The following is a 19,660-nucleotide window of genomic DNA, read 5'->3' as shown; positions in this document are numbered from 1 at the left end:
TCTGTTATTACCTGGTGTTCCCAAATAAGAGCCAAATAATAAGGTTCTGGTTCAGCCCAGACCCATGTCTGTTTGACCTCTTTGAACATCATACTAAAATGCACTGAATATTTGGCTACTTTATGAGCATGGGGGGGGGGGGAGGAGAAAAGAAAAAACAAACAGATTAATTAATTAATAAAATAACATGTTTTATAACAACAATAAGCTTTTATTTTGATATGTCGATCCGGAAGTAATTCTTAGCTTGAAGAACGATAGACGGCGGCCCCTGACCAATCAAATGAATTACATTTAGACATCCAAATTATTTAATGCAGTAAAGGTTGGGTACTGTTAGTATGTTCCAAGCCTTGTTAGCTTGTAAATCCGTTTTTTGACAGGATATAGGCAGGGCGTTCCATATTTGCACAATTTCTCTGAACCTGGGTTTTTCTATTTACTGCTCAGTGCTCTGATCCGGTCTAAAGCCCGCTTACTGTATCCGGTAAATTGCACAACCACATTCATTCATGCACCGCTTCCGTATCCGCTCTATATCCAGACCGGATCAGACCAGCAACATGTCAAGTGAATTGATTCCAGTCTATTATCTCACAGTAGCGGTTGTCGTGTTCAGTGTTGCCACGTCTGTGTATTATAAGCTATGTTGGACTTGTCTTTTTGTAAAGTTGCGGGTTGCGTTTTTTTGGACTTGTTTCTAAAGTGTACTTGCATATTTAGGTTTGTTGCCTAATGTTGTTTAAACCAGTGGTTTAAGGACACCCAAATTAATATGTATTTGTCCACAGAGACCCCTCCATCTAAAAATATGTTGTGCTTTTTTTTTTTCAAGATTTGTTTGAAAAAAAGCAGATTTACATGCTCTCAACACGTTGCAATAGCCGATGCAAAATAGGTTTGCTTCTTTTATTGGGCTTGTTTTCATATACCTGGTTGCTTATTTCTCTCGCACAATCTGGCAACACTGGTTGTGTTGTTGTCAGCTGATCATGCGACGAGGAAAAACTATGGACCAAAACCAGATGATCCTAAAGGAGACTTTACTATAATTCACCAGATCCTGAAGGAGATTTATTATAGTTCACCAGATCCTGAAGGAGACTTTCACCAGAGACAACACAAAGACATAAGAAGCAAGATTCAGTAAGAGTTGTTATGGTTTATTGAAATCGTATGTCTACAGTAACATCTGTCTTCTTATTCATCTACTTTAAGAAGCCTTGTTTGATTGCAGTTATAGATCTCTTCTTGGCACAATAAGTGTCTGACACAAATGTCAGAAATCAAATTACATTTTATATATTGAACTGTAACTAGATAGCCCGCACTCACACACACACACGCACACGCACACGCACACACACACACACACACACACACACACACACACACACACACACACACACACACACACACACACACACACACACACACACACACACACACACACATTTTCACCAGTAGTGCAGTGGTGGGAAAAGTGCTCAAATGTTTTACTTAAATAAAAGTATCAATACTGCAATGCAGAAATACTCTGTTTACAAGTAAAAGTAAAAGTCCGGGTATTAAAACTTTATTTGAGTAAAAGTACAAAATGTACTAAAAGTATCTAAAGTAAAAGTACTCATTGTGCAGAATGTCCCGTTTCACAAGTGTTCACAAGTGTTCAAAATGTATTACATTATTTAGATAATAGCAGAACTGACTATAAGCGGTTGTGAGCTTGTAGATTGGCTATTTAGGGATAAAGTGGTTAATGCATGTTTTGTAATACTAATCCAAATCAAGTAACTAACTAGTAACTAAAGTTTTCTAATAATTGTAGTGGATTAAAAGTACAATATTTGCCTCTGAGATGTAGTGGAGTTGAAGTAAAAGTACTGAAAATTGGAAACACTCCAGTAAAGTAAAAGAAATACCTCAAAATTGTATTTGAGTAAATGTACTTATTTTTTACACCACTGGTAGTGTGTTGATTGTCTAAGTTCTAAACAAAGTTTGGTGGCCAGTAAGCAACTGTCAGACATAATATATGAAAGAAAAAAAGGTAAATGCACAATTATAGAGATTCTAATGTTATATTCCATATTTGTGGGATAGATCAGCTATAAACCCAGAGACTAAGCTTATGAGACGGTTCTGCTGTCATTCATTCAGTTTGATGATTGAACCCCATGTGATCATCTGATAACACATGATGCCTGCCTGGCACACTGCAAGGATGCAGCATCAGCTCTTTACAAACCTACTTACTATGCTTACTATGCAGATTTAGCTTCCTCCTGGTGGAAATAAGAAAACCAGTGTGCAAAAAGAAAAAGGGTAGTGGTGTTGAAATCCTATTTATATTTTTAGCCCATTTCTGTCCATGTCATCTATAACGCAATTTACACAACACACCTCTTTGGAGTTGATTATTGTAAAAAGAAAAAAAAAGGCATTATACTGCATTTGCATCCACTGTTGTGAGATAATTACTCTAACTGTATGTGAAGCTGTGGATAATAGGGAACATTGTTTCAGATAGGAGAGTGTAGAGAGAGAGAGAGAGAGAGAGAGAGATGGAGAGAGTAAACCAAGTACAGACAGAGAAGAGAGACTGGGCTTGTTTTTCTGTAAATTCGCTTGTAGATTTTGGTAGTTGACGGTTGCTTTTTTTTAATTACTTGTTTCTATAGTTGTTTATTTGAGCTTCATTCCTAATGTTGTTTAAACTAGTGGTTTGTCATGTCAAGGACCCCCAAATTAATATGTATTTGTCCACAGACCCCCATCTGAAAATATTTTGTGGCAAGAACCCCTATACAAGATTTGTGTATTTAAAATATTTTAATTAAAAAGTTATTTTGTTGTAATATAGCAGATCTAGTCACAAGTTGTGAGCTTGTAGATTGGCTATTTTCAAATAGCCTATATACTAGGTTTATAAAGTGCTCATGTGTTAGTCGCTTCTTTTGGGCTTGTGTTTTCATAGACCTGGTTGCCAACCCCTACACAGGGGCCTATAGTACATGAATCAACATAATGTACTATAGGCTTCATAATGTAGACTAAAAGATGTCTAGGGCAGATAATGTGTGTGTCAGTGGTAGTATGAAGTATTCTCTATTGCAGGGGTCTTCAACAGGGGGTCCGGGACCCCTAGGGGGTCCTCAGAGCTACTATAGGGGGTCCGCCAAATCTTTGTGTGGTAGGATTTTTCTTTTTTGTTTGTTTCTTTTTTTGTTTTTTTATTAACCACTTGAACCCTAGCATCCCTATTCTGAGGGGAACATTAACCGAAAATAGCCGATCTACAAGCTCACAACGCCTCGCGTTGTGAGCTTGTAGATCGGCTATTTTTGGCAAAGAGTTTTGGTGTAATGGGGGAAAAGGAGCAAATCAAGTACTAAGTATTGACGGTTTAAGTGGTTAAATTTCGGAAATGAACAAAAAACCTGAATTTACACAACACTGACGATAGTCTACTCTGAACAATGTAGTGGGGGGTCCCTGCTTCATCTCTCGACTCTCTCTCAGCTAAGGGGTCCTTGGCCTGAAAAACGTTGAAGACACCATCTCTATTGAATCTCTCATCCCACACAGCCTCTGAGCATTGCGTAGTGTTGTTTTTATATCCAAATCTTCTATCCCACGATTTTGTAACCCAGTTTTTTCACACAGTGAGTGCCAAATGCCTATGTGATCCTGGGCGCTACTCTCCCTCTGCCAGCCTAGGGAGAGCCCAGAACTGAGCTCATGCCTCCTTCAATGCTTGCGTAGTGTTGTTGACCCCAGTCATTTGGTTGTCCCGGTGCCATTGAACACACCGCTGTTTCATACGCACGAGGTCAATAGATAGATTGTGTGTTCCCATTCCATGCCATCAGAATCACAAGGTGCCATTATTGGATAAAAGTGTTTGGGTGCAACTCTCTGCGTCATCGTCCCTCTCTTTCTGATCAAAAAGACACTGCGTTACACAGATGTCTTCGTTTTCACGAGTCAATCATGGCTCATGTGAGCAATTACAGGAATAGGTGTGGAAAATGTCTTCATCAGCAACAAGAGATGAAAGCTCTCACATAGTTATGCCTGTGTGTGTGTGTGTGTGTGTGTGTGTGTGTGTGTGTGTGTGTGTGTGTGTGTGTGTGTGTGTGTGTGTGTGTGTGTGTGTGTGTGTGTGTGTGTGTGTGTGTGTGTGTGTGTGTGTGTGTGTGTGTGTGTGTGTGTGTGTGTGTGTTGACTAGTAATTTGCCTTTTGTTCCATTAGCCTAGCAGGACCTGGACCCCTGGCCTGGACCCCCCACCACCACTACTACTGCAGAAACAACTCAGAGAACCAGCACCACTAAAGACTACCAGCCATGGATAATTATGCCTGTTTTTGACAGCTAAAAGTAAGTCTGTCTGTGTTTAAGGCTGCAATACAAACATGCTTTACATTTAAATGTCTGATCAATCTTTTAACCCATTGAATCCGGGAACGCATCTCTGTCATTTTAGATTTCTTTGGCTGTTCAAAAATAGCCGATGTTCAAGCTCAGTACACACTCATCTGTGCTTCTAGATGTCTGTAGACATTTGTAGAATCCTCAGAAGCAAAGATTTTAGTTGAAAATGTTCGCTTTAAAAAATATATATATATTCAAAGATTTGCACAAATTGTCACGATAAAAAAAAAAAAAAGCAGATCTACAAGCTCGTAGCCGCTGTGAACTTGTAGATCTGCTATTTTTGAATAGCCCAAAGTATAAAATAATGGTTACATTATTGGGAACTGGTTGGAATAACGTGTTCCTTCCACGCGCTACGTCCAACCAGGGAAACCCCCCCCCCCCCCTGTCAGGTGACAAGAAGGTCAGTTGGCTCTCATGCATTGAAGGAGGCATGAGCTCGGCCCTGGCCTCCCTAGGCTGGTGGGGGGAGTGTAGTGCCCAGCATCACTTAGCAAATTGGCACCGGGTGAAAAAAGGGTTACAAAATCGAGGGATAAAAATTATAATAAAAAAAAATTATAATAATGGTTACAGCTAAAAATCTAAAATGACACAGTATGCGTCCCCGAATTAAACGGGTAAAAAATAATTCTCCTCGTTCTTTTCTTATTTCACCATCTTCATCAAAAGATTTCCTTTCCTTTCTAACCCTTCCTACCCCAGTACTGTCCCGCTTCGCTCCCTCCCTCCCTCTGCCCTGCCCCTCCCCGTACCTCCTCCTCCCGCCCTCTTTCCTCGTCCCGTCACCTTGTCGCTGTGAGTCCTCCGGTGGGAGCATGGACGGCACAGAGCCCCTGCTGCCCAGCGTCGGTCACTCTCCCTCTGTGCCCATCGCTGCCTCCATCAACTGTGACTTGCCGGAGGAGGAGGACGAGGAGAATGGTGACGAGATGCCTTCCGGCGACAGAGCCCCGCTGGTGTCCAAGCACCACACGGCGCCCCTGCACGAGCGCCAAGTCCCCGAGGACTCCTACTGTCTGGTGTACATCATCTTCTTCCTGATGGGCATCGGATCCCTGCTGCCCTGGAACTTCTTCATCACGGCCAAGAACTACTGGACGTACAAGCTGAGCAACGGCACCGATCCCGGCGACCAAGGAGAACTCGTTGTGAGTTGCAGGGAGGGATGGGTATAGCGTGTAGGGTTTGCACAACTTGAAAGTCGTGATTTTAGTTTCACAAAAAAATATGGCGATTGATTGATTGAATATTTTATTAGACAGAAATGTGAAAACAGCACGAGTACAGTCAAACACTTTGTCTGAAAGGATAACACCAAAAAAGTCCTTGCGGTATTGTTTCCATTGGGGTCCTAGGTAATTAATTCTTAATCTTATTCGGCAGCTGTTGCACCATTGCTAGAACATTGTACTCCACCCATCAGGCTCCTAGAGGAACAATAATATTACGGAGACCATTACATATTATTTCGCCATTAATATGACACAGAGAAGCACAATAAGCAATATGACACAGAGAAGCACAATAAGCAAATAGCATCAACGGCATTAAAAATATAAAATAATTTTCCCGCTGATAATCATCATCAATAATCGTGATTTATCATTGTGATTACAATATTCAGCAAAAAATATTATATTATTATTATCATTATTATTATTATGATTTTAGTCATGCACGTGCAGCCTAAGTCTGTGCGTATGCTTGCGTGTTGTTGCACGTGCGCACACTGCACATGTATGGGTGCTGCATTTCTCGGGGCTGTGTCATTGTTGCTGTTGGCTGTGTGTTTCTAGGTACTGTGACGATCCCGTGATGGCTGCGAGCACTGAGTGTCCTTTCACGTCTCGCAGAGAAACCAGTGCAACATCATTATACAATTAGAGACACTGAATGCTTTAGTGTGGCGGGCTAACCTTTCACAGCCATACATTAGATTATAAAAATGGTTCCGGCCAGGACACAGGCCTGCTAACTAAGCTTTATTCGTATAACACTTTTTTACGACGGAGTTAGAAAGCACTTCACACAGTGTCAAGGATTAAAACAAAAAAAACACACAAACATTGTGAGATAAACATAATAAAAGTTTAACAGTTTGCAAGAGACATTAAAAGAGCTTAAAAAGAGAAGAACATTAAAACGGTCAGGTAGTAAAGGCAAGTCAATAAAAGTGTGTTTTAAGAAGTGATTTAACACTGATTTTGGCAGCCATTCCAAAGTCTAGGGTCCCTGGTGGTGTAGAATGGTCATACACACAGTCATTAGGCTAAAAGCTACAGTACAAATACGTGTCCGAACATAATCAGGCTATAACCCATGAATGCACCTACAGTATCTACCTATATTACTTGAAAACGTACTTTCCCTCGCGGGATCAAATAGCTCTTAGTATTATTATTCTGTTAAATTAACTATGGGAGCCTGATTCAGTGTTCTATTTTTCTTTTAAAATTTGCAAGACTTTAGGGCAGTCCTTCATATTGGGATGGTTGGTATCAGGACTGGTTTTCAAAGCAGTGGCCGTAGTTTTGTTAGTGCTGGTTTTCTCCAGTGTTATTGAATGTTTAATCTGTCGTGGTTTCATGCTACCTTTCCGAATGAGTCTTGAAAAAACATTGACAGTATCTCTCTTCCATTGCACTGCTGCCCTAGAGTGGCTACAATTTAGCAGACGCAGAATGGTGAAGAAGTCTTGGTCTTTCATGTTTTGTCTGGTTTTCTTCTCAGTATGCAGGGAAAGGAGACACCATGTCCTTGTACTGCTGTTTGGTTTCCTCCAGTCACCTGGATACATAGAAAACACTATGTACAATTACAATTTAGGCCATCATCTTATCCAGAGTGACGCACTGTACTACTAAGTGCAAGATAAGTCGCATGAACTAGTCAACAAACAACAGGATAAATGGTAAATAGAGTGAAAAGAGAACAGTTAAGTGCTACAAAGTAACTAACTTTTATCAACTTTCACCAACTAGGATACCATTTAAACATCAAAGATAACATCAGTCTAAACAACATGCTGTCTGAATAACATTCTTAACCCATTAAAACCGGGAAAGCATCTGTGTCATTTTAGATTTTAGCGTTGGCTATTCAAAAATACCAGATATACAAGCTCACAGCGCGTCACTTCGTGCCGTGCTGCGAGCTTGTACATCTGCTATTTTTTAAACATTTTTAAAAAATCGTGAAGGTGTGAGAAATTCTGCTTTAGAAGGCCTTCGCAGAATGGGCCTCAGTGGTTTTATGACCTCTGTATGTGTGAGTGATTCATGCACGTGTCTGCACATAGATCTGTGCTCTCTCATTCTAACACGTCCATGTTGATGAGGAGGCCATAAGGGATTACATGGAACTGACTGACTGACCTCTCTTCTTCTTCCTATCCTCAGGAATACTTCGAAAGCTACCTGGCTATTGCCTCCACGGTGCCCTCTGTGCTGTCTCTGATACTCAACTACCTCCTAGTGAACAGGTTTGTCTCTCACACACACACACACACACACACACACCACACACCACACACCACACACCACACACCACACACACCACACACACACACCAAATCATGTGGATCTTGGACTTCATGTGGCAGCCTGTGACGTTAGCAGTGGTGTAAAGTAACAGTGCATTTACTCAAGTACTGTATCAAGTACAATTTTTAGGTATTTTTGAGCGGTGTAGCCGCTCCTATAAGTGGGGTTGGGAATTCGTCTTTCCCTGTACTGTGATTGGCTGACTCTATTCACACCCTTTTCGCCGTACCGTGATTGGCTGACTCTATTCAGACCCTTTGCTTTGATTGGCTAGCGAGACGCATGATGAAATAATAACCTATAAATAGCACCACGCACTTCAAAAAATATTTTTTTTTTTAGTGAGCTTCCATCACTGTGATGACCACTGTTGTTTCTAAATAACACAGCTCACTTCACAGTGGGTGTGATTTTTCTTTTACTGTACTGGAGTATTTCCAATTCTCAATACTTTTACTTCTACCCCACTACATCTCAGAGGCAAATATTGTACTTTACTTTGTATTTGCAGATATAAATTATTATATTATAAAACATACATTAACCACTTCAGCCCTATTTTATACCTAGGCTATTTTCAAACATTTTAGTACTTTAACTTTTGGTACTTTCAGTATATTCTGATGGCAATACCTTTGTACTTGTACTCAAGTAACATTTTTAACACAGGCCTTTTCAGACATGCAAAAGTGTCACTTTTCAGCTACAGTCACCTTTTTGAACCCAAATAGGGCAATTGTGTGACACCTGACCCGAAAGAAAACAATATGTTGTCACCTTTTTCACCTCGGGCTGTTTGCATGCCTGCCTTTTACTTGTAACAGAGTATTTTTTATATTGTGGTATTGCTACTTTTACTTAAGTAAAATATCAGAGTACTTCTTCCACCACTGGACGTCAGTCATTGATGACAACAGATGTCCATGATATATGGCTGATGTATTGACTCCAACTTTTGGCAAGGTTTCAGCCCAGTCAGAGCCCCATTGACTTCTATTATTACAAATGTTTTTATTTTTAATATTCCAATAAACAATAATATAAAGAAAAATATAGAGACTTCTGAGGCCTACTGGCAGTCAGTTTGCACAAGACAATTGCTGTTGATCGTCCCAGTGGTGTGGGAGATTAGATCCAGACATACTCTTATTACACATGAAGACTCCTGCAGCCACGCTGTAATAAATTACAATCTCATGATTCATGAATGCTTGATTTGTATTTCTATGGTCACACTATTTTTTTTATGTCGGAGAGAGGTGAGGGAGTGCTAGAGCTTATTATCTTGTATTTCAAGTTTATCTCCTTTTGAGACTAAATATACTCATCTAAACAGACCATATGAATGACATCCTTGTGTGGAACCCGTACACAGTCCTTATTAGGTCTAAGATGTTCCTCACTCTGTTTCACTTTAAAATAACAACAACACATCTTGTGAGCCCTTGTCACACATTTTATGGTTGTGATCAACAATTGAAACCTCCTTCAGATCGCAGTGTTTGGCTAGTGCTCAATGATGTAACAGAATGCAGAGGTTCTGGTGTGAAGAAGTCCGCATAGAATCAGATCCACTTCTAATAGTTCTGAAGTGCTTTATCACAACATGAGAACCAGATCCAGGGCCTGAAATGAATTGTTCAAAACGGAGGAAATTCCCCCCTTAAATGCTTCACATAGGGAGGATTTATACACTTTGGGGCGATGCTACTTGTGTTCTTAACTAAAGGTCTTACATTGTCTCTCTGCTACAACCTAAGTGATTCTCTGATGGGGAGGGGGGGCGGGGGCGCTCGTAGCCTTGTAGAGAGAGGCAGACCCCAATGGCTCTGGAGAGGGGGAGAGAGAGCTCACGGGTGACAGTTCTCCCGTATTACAAGTTATACATTTTGTGGGAATCGATTCAATTGTTTGCAAGGCCCTGCAGATCCACTTCTAATAGTGCTGCAGTACTTGCATACCACATAGAACCATATCTATTTCTAATAGTGCTAGGAGTCTCAGAGCACCCTTTAAGGCTACAGAAGGCTCAGTTCCTTTTGTATGTTTTAATAATATATAACTACAATTAGAGGTGGGGTGACCAGATGTACATTTCACCCCCACCTGAACTCAGTCTAACCCTTCTCTTTCTCTTCTCCCTTTCTCACATTGAACAAGAGAGAAGGGTGGTTGAGAGGATACAGGGTGAAAATGTTTATTTATTCTTTATTCTATTATAAATGTGTTCCTTTCTTTTCTGTTGGTTGTCGGATACTGTGACTGTATAAATGTGTCAATCTTGAGGCATGTTTAAAGCTAGAATCAGTCAGTTTGATGTCTGCTGTCTCCCTCTCCTGGTCGAGTGAGGTAATTGCAACAATGTCTGAACTACAGTTATGTTGTATTAACATACTCTACCATACAGATTGGTTAAAATAACATTCAATTCATTATAATAAGTACCGGATTGTCACTGTGTCATTGTGTGTGTTTGTAGGCTGTCATCAAAAACAAGGATCCTGTCCTCTCTATGTATCATCCTGATTGTGTTCGTGATGACCACGGTGATGGTCAAGGTGGACGTTTCAACGTGCAGGACACAGTTCTTCGCCGGTACTCTGGCCAGCGTCTTCATCGTCAGCGGAGCGTCCAACATCTTCGCCGGCAGTGTGTTTGGGATCAGTGGACACTTCCCTATGAGAATCTCTCAGGCCCTCATTTCAGGTACTGGACCCAACTGGACCCAACTGGACTATAGGGCATATAGCAGCAGTGTTGGGACTAACGTGTTACAAAGTAATGCGTTGGTCAGTTACGCGTTACTGTAACGCAACTACCTTTTTTGGTAACTATCAACGTACATAGTTACTCTTCGCCAGATCGGTAACGCGGTGTAGTTATTATTATTATTATTTTTTATATAATTTTTATCCCTCGATTTTGTAACCCTTTTTTCACCCGGTGCCAATTTGCTAAGTGATCCTGTGCACTACACTCCCCCCACCAGCCTAGGGAGGCCAGGGCCGAGCTCAGCTCATGCCTTCTTCAATGCATGAGAGCCAACTGACCTTCTTGTCACCTGACAGGGGAGAGTTTCCCTGGTTGGACGTAGCGCGTGGAAGGAACACGTTATTCCAACCAGTGGGGAGGCAGTATAGTGACCAGGATTACTACATGTTTTTGTGAGGGTATTAACTCATTTAGTGCCACTCGACGTCTAAGACGTCCGTTGTATCATAAGCCCTGTGCTGATGTTCAGAACCCAAGATATCATGATTTGAAAATGTTCTGCTCCATTCACTTCTTTTTTAACTTCTTACTGAAAAAGGCTGTATCTCGGCTCCTAAGCACTTTTTTTTTACAATGACTTTTGGCTCTGGCACTCCAAAGTGCCAAACTGACAGAAATAAGTCAGGCACTGAATGAGTTAACTACCCTAGGAGACACGGGAGAACATGCAAACTCCACACAGAGTAGGCCCTTTCGCCAACCGCACCTAGGGTATGGGCGCTGATGACGCGGAGGAGAAGACACGCCCCCAGCGCCCACAGCGGTATAGTTACTGACATTTCATTGGCCGTGTTAATCGTTACTTTATGTGAAAAGAGCCGACAACTTCAGAGGAATAAAGGTTCATGATCCGACTCCTACTCTCACACTAGCCGTGTCAGTCACTTCACTCTCCCCTCGCTGCACAGCTGCGGGCAGCAGGACCACTCGCTCTGTGTTCAAACTGTTGTTAGAGGGGACGATCTGCGCAATCAATTCTTACCTTTTTCTGTATTGTATCAAAAAAGGAAAGGTATAATCCCGTTATGCTACAGATGCCTGTACTTCCGACGGTTTGGCAAAAAGTTACCGACGTGTTGAAACAACCTTTTAAACCAGGTTTTAGACCTCCTGCCAGAGCCATGTTGAATATAGACGTGCGTTCATGACCGGGAACGTGCATGCACTCGCTGCTCGTTCGTCAACATGGAGGCGCGTTAAAGATCACGTTGAGCCGTCTGCTCCAGTCTAGAGCGAGGCAGAACTAAAATGACATGATGTCGTTGTTAAGACATTATTGAATAATGTCTTAACTCATTGAGTGCCATAATTATTAATATCTATTTCTGGTCATTACAATTTGTATTAAAATTTAAAATTTTGTAAAACAAAAGTGCTTAGGAAGCGAGATACAGCCTTTTTCAGTTATAAGTTAAACAAGGAGTGGATGGAGCTGCAAATCTTCATATAATGATATCTTGGGTTCAGGAAGAATTTTTTTTTTTTTATTTTATTTTATTTTATTTTATTTTTTTCAAAAACACGTGAAACACGTTAATGGCACGTTGCACCATAGCGCTAAAACACGTGAAACACGTTAATGGCACTCAATGAGTTAACAACGACATTGAAATCATGTCATTTTAGTACTGCCTGAACTAGTAGCGATAGGAATACATTACGTTTTGGTCATTTCATCAGGAGACTGATGAGACTGTAATTTCCCTATTACTGTACGTTTTCTTGTGTCCCAGGCCAGGCCATGGGAGGAACTCTGAGTGCGGTGGCGTCCATAGTGGACCTGGCGGTGGCCGACGACGTGACAGACAGCGCTCTGGCGTACTTCATGACCGCTGACGTCTTCATCCTGCTCTGCATCGTCACGTACCTGCTGCTGCCCAAACTGGCCTACTCAAGGTTAGGGGGCAAAGGGGTGAAGGGGCGGGGGGGTTTATAGTCTGTGGGGGAGTGGAAATGGCTTTTTACAGTTTCACCCACCTGATGGCTGCTTAGATGGCTTTGATGAGGGCACAGGGGAAGCTGGTAGGGGTCTAGCCGGGGCTTTCGATTCCCAGACAGCCTCTCTACCCACTCAGTTACAGCTGCCCCAAGTTAGTAAGACTCCCTCATCAAGTATTGTGTGTGGAGTTAAAGGGCAAGACCACTTTGTTAGAGGTTTGGGCTGTGTAGTTACCTTTTCATGATGGAACTGAAAGGTGGACAAGAAATCAAAAATAATTGCTCCAATGATTAGAAATTGAGAATTCAAAATATGCTCCTCATTGACTTACATTGTACGGTGAAACAGCTCTCAAAGTCACTCTTTTAGCACATAAACGAACACAAACAAAGTGGATTCCGACAATATAGAACATCACAAAACCCAGTACTGTTAATGTTTTTAATAAAAATGTTAACTTCCTGTTGATTTGACTATTTGAAGATCCGGATCCACGGATCCAGTCCGCAAACAGTACTGGGTTTGGTGATGTTCTATATTGTCTGAATCAACTTTGTTTGCGTTCGTTTATGTGCTAAAAGAGTGACTTTGAGAGCTGTTTCACTGTACAATGTAAGTCAATGAGGAGCATATTTTGAATTCTCAATTTCTTATCAATGGAGCAATTATTTTAGATTTATTGTCCACCTTTGGAGTTACATCATGGCAAGGTAAACTACACAACCCAAATGTCTACCAAAGTGGTCTTGCTCTTTAAACCTGGCATATATGTCACGACTCGCAATGCGATGCGTTCGCGTTGTGAAATTTGGATTATTTCACATACTCGGATTTCTCTGGCCATCATTTAAATGTATTCAACAGTAGAATTTATTTGCAGTTACTATTTGTATATACTACTTTATTTATTCAGGTCTGGTCAGCACAAAGTGTAGTGACCCCCGCAAGTTGTCTGAATGAAGGCTTTATATTTTAGTATTTGAAACGGAACCAACAACTTTAGAAATGGAGGGGAAAAACAGGAAGTGGGTTGTAAGGACTTTTGCCTCTCGTAAGAAATGATCAAATGAAACCAGACAACAAGAACAAAGCTACTGTTGTGAGAGTTATATCTCCCATCTTGTGACATTTATTAACCCATTAAGACCGGGAAAGAATCTGCGTCATTTTTAGATTTCTTTGGCTATTCAAAAATAGCAGATATACAGCCAAAGCCAAAGAATAGTCAAAGAAATCTTAAAATGACACTGATGCTGCCTCGGTCTTAATGGGTTAAACTGAAGCGTGTTGATTTTCTGGGTTTTCCAGTTTATTATGTGCACATGTAGACGAAGTACATAACAAACAGGCTGTAGCCAGGATTTTAGAAATACTGAGTCCTAGCTCCCCTACCTCCGAGAACATTTTGAAGATTACTGCATAAATCTAAAGAGAGCGTTGAGAACGGTGCTCTCAAAATGCAGTTGTTGTTCCCAACTCCAGTCCTGTGTGTATCTGTGTGTGGTATAGACACGGAAAGATAACAAACAACACACTGGTTGCTGACTGTATACAATTCCATCACTAATAATGAACCAATTATCTTATATGTCCAAAGCAATCTAGCCTAATATTTGACATGACTGAAAAGTTACATGATTCCATACATAGTCTGGTAGTGCAGTGAAAACTTAAGTGTTAATTTGATTTGGTTTTATATTAGCTGGATAAATTGGATCAAATTGATCAATAAACAACACAGGACTTACTGTGTAATTTAAACATAAATGTCAAACCATATATTAAGCCATTATAATTAGACCACTTACACGGACTCATTCACAAAAGTTACAAACGGAATCATTTGCAGAAAAGAACAAAATTGTGCTTTACTCAGCTGAAGATGTGGTTTGTAAATTTAAAAAACATTCAAACTTCGTGCCAAGCCAATAGTTAGTGATTGAAAATAGGAGGGACCGACTGCACCTTGGGGTCACTAAACCCCCCAAATGCCCAGAAGGAATGCTGTGGACATGACATGATGATAACAAAGCCTCATGCCGTTCTCCAAACACACGATCCGGGAACGCATCTCTGTCATTTTAGATTTCTTTGGCTATTAAAAAATAGCAGATCTACAAGATTTTTACAAGATCTGCTATTTCACAGTTATGTTCACGATTTTTGGAAAATCGTGAACATAACTGTTGTGCAAATCTTTGAATATATATAAATTTAAAGCAAACATTTGTAAAATACTTTTGTTCCTGGGACCCCCCCAGAAGCAAAGATTTGAGTTGCAAATGTTCGCTTTAAAAGATATGTATTCAAAGATTTGCCCAAAAAATCTATAGTGATCTACAGTGCCGAGCTTGTATATCTGCAATTTCTGCAATATCTGCAATTTTTTGAATAGCCAAAGAAATCTAAAATGACAGAGATGCGTTTCTGATTGAATGGGTTCAGCGTAGGACCAGTGGCGCAGACAGAACTGATGGACAGTCGATTTAATCTATTCCACTTCTCTTTGTAGGCATTATACGTTGGCGGCGACGTGCTACAGTCCAGAGTCACTGGCGGACACCGGCGGCACAACGAGGTCCGTCTCCGTCCCCCCGCTGACGCCCATCCTGAGGAAGACCTGGGTCCTGGGCCTGAGCGTCTTCTACGTCTTCTGCGTCTCCATCGTGGTGTTCCCGGCCATCTCCTCGGGCATCCAGTCCGTGCGGCAGGACTCGGGCAGCCCCTGGACCACCACCTACTTCGTGCCGCTCACCAGCTTCTTCCTGTACAACGCGGCGGACTTCTGCGGGCGGCAGGCCACCGCCTGGCTGCAGGCGCCCGGGCCCACCAGCAAGGTGCTCCCCGTGCTGGTGGCGTGTCGCACCGCGCTCATCCCCCTCATCGTGTTCTGCAACTACCAGCCGAGGGGCCACCTCCACACCGTGCTCTTCGCCCACGACGTCTACCCCGTGGTGTTCGTCTGCCTGCTGGGCGTCTCCAACGGCTACCTGGGCACGCTCCCCATGATCTACGGACCCAAGGTGGTGCCCCGGGAGCTGGCCGAGCCCACGGGGGTGGTCATGTCCTTCTTCCTCACCCTGGGACTGGCCGTGGGCTCTGCCATCTCGGTGCTCATTGTGCACCTGATCTGATGACGAGTGCGTTCTAAAGGCGGTTACACACCGGCGAATATGCGAATATACGCAAAATTCGGACTCGTTCCGAATAATTAAAAGACGCTTTTTTCGCTCCGCGAAACTGGTGTGGAAGCTTGCATTGACTTTATAAGGTTTAATAAAAAAAACGTAATATTCGCATGAAAAAAAATCGCCCCGGTGTGTAAGGACCTTAAGAGTTATGCGTCCGTGACTGACAAAATGAATTCAGTGCCACTTTTCACCTATTCGTGGGGCTGTCGGGGCAACGCTCCAGTCGAGATGCCACGGCACAGCAGACACTGTGGGTGAAGGCAGAAGTGAGAGACTGCCCCCCGATTTATCCCGGAACATCAACAGCACCATAATGAAGAGCGCCATCACACTGAAGATACTATAATGTTATGTTGGAGCGGTGTATGTAATCAGTGTTGCATTGGTCATTGCACGCCGTCCCACCTGTCTTTTGAGCAGGAGCACGCACATGCATCGATTAAAAACAACCCTTAACAAAGTTTACAAAGGCTGTCGGGTGTCACACCAGTGTGAATTAACATAGGAATGAGCCTAGATGCATATCCATTGTCCATTGTGTGACCTGTAGTGTACGTGTTGAGCGATGTGCGCGTGACGTCTTTAAGATAACATCCCACCAGAGATAGATCCACCAATGCAACACTGTATGTAATCATATCAAATTAAGATCTACATAGATTAAGATCTTATACCTCATTTTAATAGACATGTTGTGGAGGCTCCAAAATCCTGAAAGCTTGACAGAGGGACTTCAAGGCGTACAGGGTGGATGTGCAGTCTTTTAAGGATATGTTTCACCGAAACACAGGCGATAAACATCCAACAGAAATAACACAAAACTATATGTAGTCTTTACACAACTTTGTATGGTTTGAGGGTGAAGGTTTTGAGTATAAAACTGTCTAATTGATGCTGTCTTTGAAATTATGCAAATGGTAATAAACAAAACGTCTGACGAGGGAATCGAAAGACAAAACTCTAAAAAGAAAATACTATGTGAGGTGATCAAAAGGTTGTTGTTATTTGAGCTTTTACACTGCTCTTGGTTAGGGATGGGACGATATGAACATTTCATGTCGCGATTGTTGTGACCAAAATAATTGCGATTTACGATATTATCGCGATAATCAAACTAAGCTTAAAACTCTTAAAATGCCACTTTTGTTAACCCCTTCTTGAACCCCAGCATCCATAGTCTGGAGTGGAACATTTGTCAAAAATAGCAGCTCTACAAGCTGACAAGTGTGAGCTTGTAGATCGGCTATTTTTGGCAAAGAGATTTAGAGAGTGACAAAAAGACTGTGTCAAGTACGTTCTTTACAGGTGCGTTTTACCAGTTCTGGAGGGTTTAAGTGGCGCCGGATATGCAGCTCTGCAAATAAAAGGTGAACTGATCCCAGTGTATGACGGAGGACAATTTCACCATAAATTAAAATCTCTGCGATAGGATTATTATGAGCGTTTTTATCACGATAAACGATAATAACGATTATCGTCCCATCCCTACTGTTGGTTTACTTTTACCTGGGTATATCAACCATATCTTAATGTTTTTTGTGAATCCCTTGTGGCCCTTCTGTTTTGTCATTCCCTACTACACTATGTTGGTATACTTAACAAGCGGTCAACAACGAGTTGGTTAAACTGTGTATTTGCAATTAAAACGTGTTTTGCATTTGTCTCGACTGTTTTTCATTTACATCTATAAACATAGACGTGATATGAAAGTATATACATTGTAGTTCATAAGCACCCTACTGGCATTTTCACATCCACCTACTTTGCTGGGGCACCTGGTGATTGTTATTGCTATGGATACCAGGCCTTAAATGGGTTAAATATTGAAAGAAACCAAAAGGCAAAAATATTCACTCTTCTGTCATTTTGACACGAGGAATTCAGTTGAGATGGTAGAGATGATGGTGAAGTTGTGTTGACTGTTTGTTCACACAATGATACAGACTAAGTAAATCCAGTCCTGCATTGGGAATCACAATTATTCTTTATTTCCGACAAGTATGTGTACATACTGTACATGAACATACTACGGAATGTCTCTGTGAGTGAGGTCAGTACATTACACTGAAAGCAACAGAAACATGTACAGTTATAGCTGCTGTGCTGCTGGTCATTCAGGACTATAGTAGCCCACGATGCCAGTTGAGGAAGTTTTGCATGGAGATTTGGCAATTGGCCGGTAAACCATCCCGGTTTGCGCGAATTCACATTATCGTGTGTCTTCTGCAGATCGGTCTGTCAATCACATGGCCCTGAGCGCAGACGTTGATTGGCTCTTCCACTTTTTGGTTTCTTCAAAACGCTCACCCAGCGCTTGGGGCCAGATCGGTCTGCAGAAGACACATGATGATGTGGATTCACGTGACCGGGATACCAGGCTAGCAAAAAATGGCACTCGCCCTCACCAACAAATACAGTGAAGTTGACATTTATTTATTGCAATATTTTTAGGTGGGTTTAACAGAGAACAAAGTTGGATCAGCTAGTAGTTTATACAGCCCCATGTTATGTTTCACGTTTTTCTTTATATGTCTATCTAGAGTACAGCATAAATCATAGAGAAAATTATAAAAGTTTGCACACTGTAGCTCCCTTTTGTACATTTATTCTGGTACCACCTGAGTGGGCTGAACAAGGTTTCGAGCACACTGCTCTTCTTCAGAGTTGAAGGTCAGCACCTGCCTTTAAAACAAATCCCCAAATCACGATGATAAAAAAAAAATGTATTAAAAAAAGATTTTTCAAATGATTTTCACGAATAAATAAAACATCTAAGAAATTCCGTAAATAAAAAAAAAGAAGTAGCGAAAATAACAGATCTAAAAGCTCACGGCATCGCAATGCGTTATGAGCTTTTAGATCGGCTATTTTACACTAGTTTGGGTGCCGGACAAATGGATAATTTCTCTTTTGGTCGTAAGCTAAAAAGTTTGGGAACCCTTGCTCTAGAGCCCGACCAATGGCAGATATTTGGGTGCGATGCCGATCCTGATTTTGTATCCAGACCACTGATTACTGATGTTTTGACCAATGTTTTATCAAAAAGTGCAACCTTTTCTAATCAATTAATACAAAAGAAATCGAATTAAAGGTTCTATTTGAAAACGTTTAACTTATGAGAAAAATAATAAATAAATGAACGTAAAGTACCTTTTTCATACATACAAAATTAACACACGTATGAGCTTGTAGGTCAGCTATTTTTTTTTTTTTTTTTGGAAAGTTTCTAGAGCAACATGCCCAGATTAGGGACGCCGGGTTGAAAGTGATTAAAAGTTGCGACACATCGGCTGTATAGTTGCTGATACCAATATTGTATAAGAAATAAGTAAAATAATGGCCATATATCAGCCAATCGGTCTAGCATAGCTCAATACACATGGAGAGTCTCAAATTTCTCTCCATTGAAAACTGTCACACAATTCACAATAGAACTTTGATTCTGCCTGTGCTGAGATCAGCTCAGTAGTCTTATAGTTAAAGTGTCAGCCCTCGGATTGGGAGGTCCCAATTCCAAAAATGGAATCCAATGCTTGGCACTCAGGATCAACGGTTTGGATTGGAGGTAAGTACCTGCGTCATTGTACTATCGTCATGTCCAGGGGGTGTACTTGTACATCAAGCTCCATCACGCCACATAAACATGGGCTCCTGCCCTATGGGCCACATGGCTCCGCAAGGCTTACTTATGAGGTGGATTCTGCCAATGCTTTTCAATGGCAACGGAGCGGTTTGTTGCCATTCGTGGATTTCAGCAAAAAACAGTCTGTTCCC

The 19,660-nt window shown here is 41.5% G+C and overlaps 1 protein-coding gene across 3 annotated transcripts; it reads left to right on the top strand.

Annotated features, from left to right (window-relative positions):
- Positions 1-991: 991 nt before the first annotated feature.
- slc29a3 (solute carrier family 29 member 3) lies at positions 992-17,531 on the top strand. Of its 3 annotated transcripts, XM_080449001.1 has the most exons (8): positions 992-1,146; positions 4,256-4,382; positions 5,145-5,590; positions 7,841-7,923; positions 10,464-10,690; positions 12,490-12,652; positions 15,208-15,835; positions 16,022-17,531. In XM_080449001.1, exons 3-7 carry the CDS (start codon positions 5,258-5,260, stop codon positions 15,827-15,829), a joined length of 1,428 nt encoding a protein of 475 aa, XP_080305127.1. In that variant the 5' UTR covers positions 992-1,146; positions 4,256-4,382; positions 5,145-5,257; the 3' UTR covers positions 15,830-15,835; positions 16,022-17,531. The 3 variants fall into 3 exon arrangements, with proteins under 3 accessions (XP_080305127.1, XP_080305126.1, XP_080305128.1); XM_080449000.1 differs by having other exon boundaries at positions 15,208-17,531; XM_080449002.1 differs by having other exon boundaries at positions 5,112-5,590; positions 15,208-17,531.
- Positions 17,532-19,660: the final 2,129 nt, after the last annotated feature.

The sequence above is a fragment of the Gymnoscopelus braueri genome (genome assembly GCF_963280865.1).
Source record: "Gymnoscopelus braueri genome assembly, chromosome: 14".
NCBI lineage: Eukaryota > Metazoa > Chordata > Actinopteri > Myctophiformes > Myctophidae > Gymnoscopelus > Gymnoscopelus braueri.
Note: the sequence above shows the minus strand (reverse complement) of the source record. Positions and strands in the feature narration are given on the sequence as shown.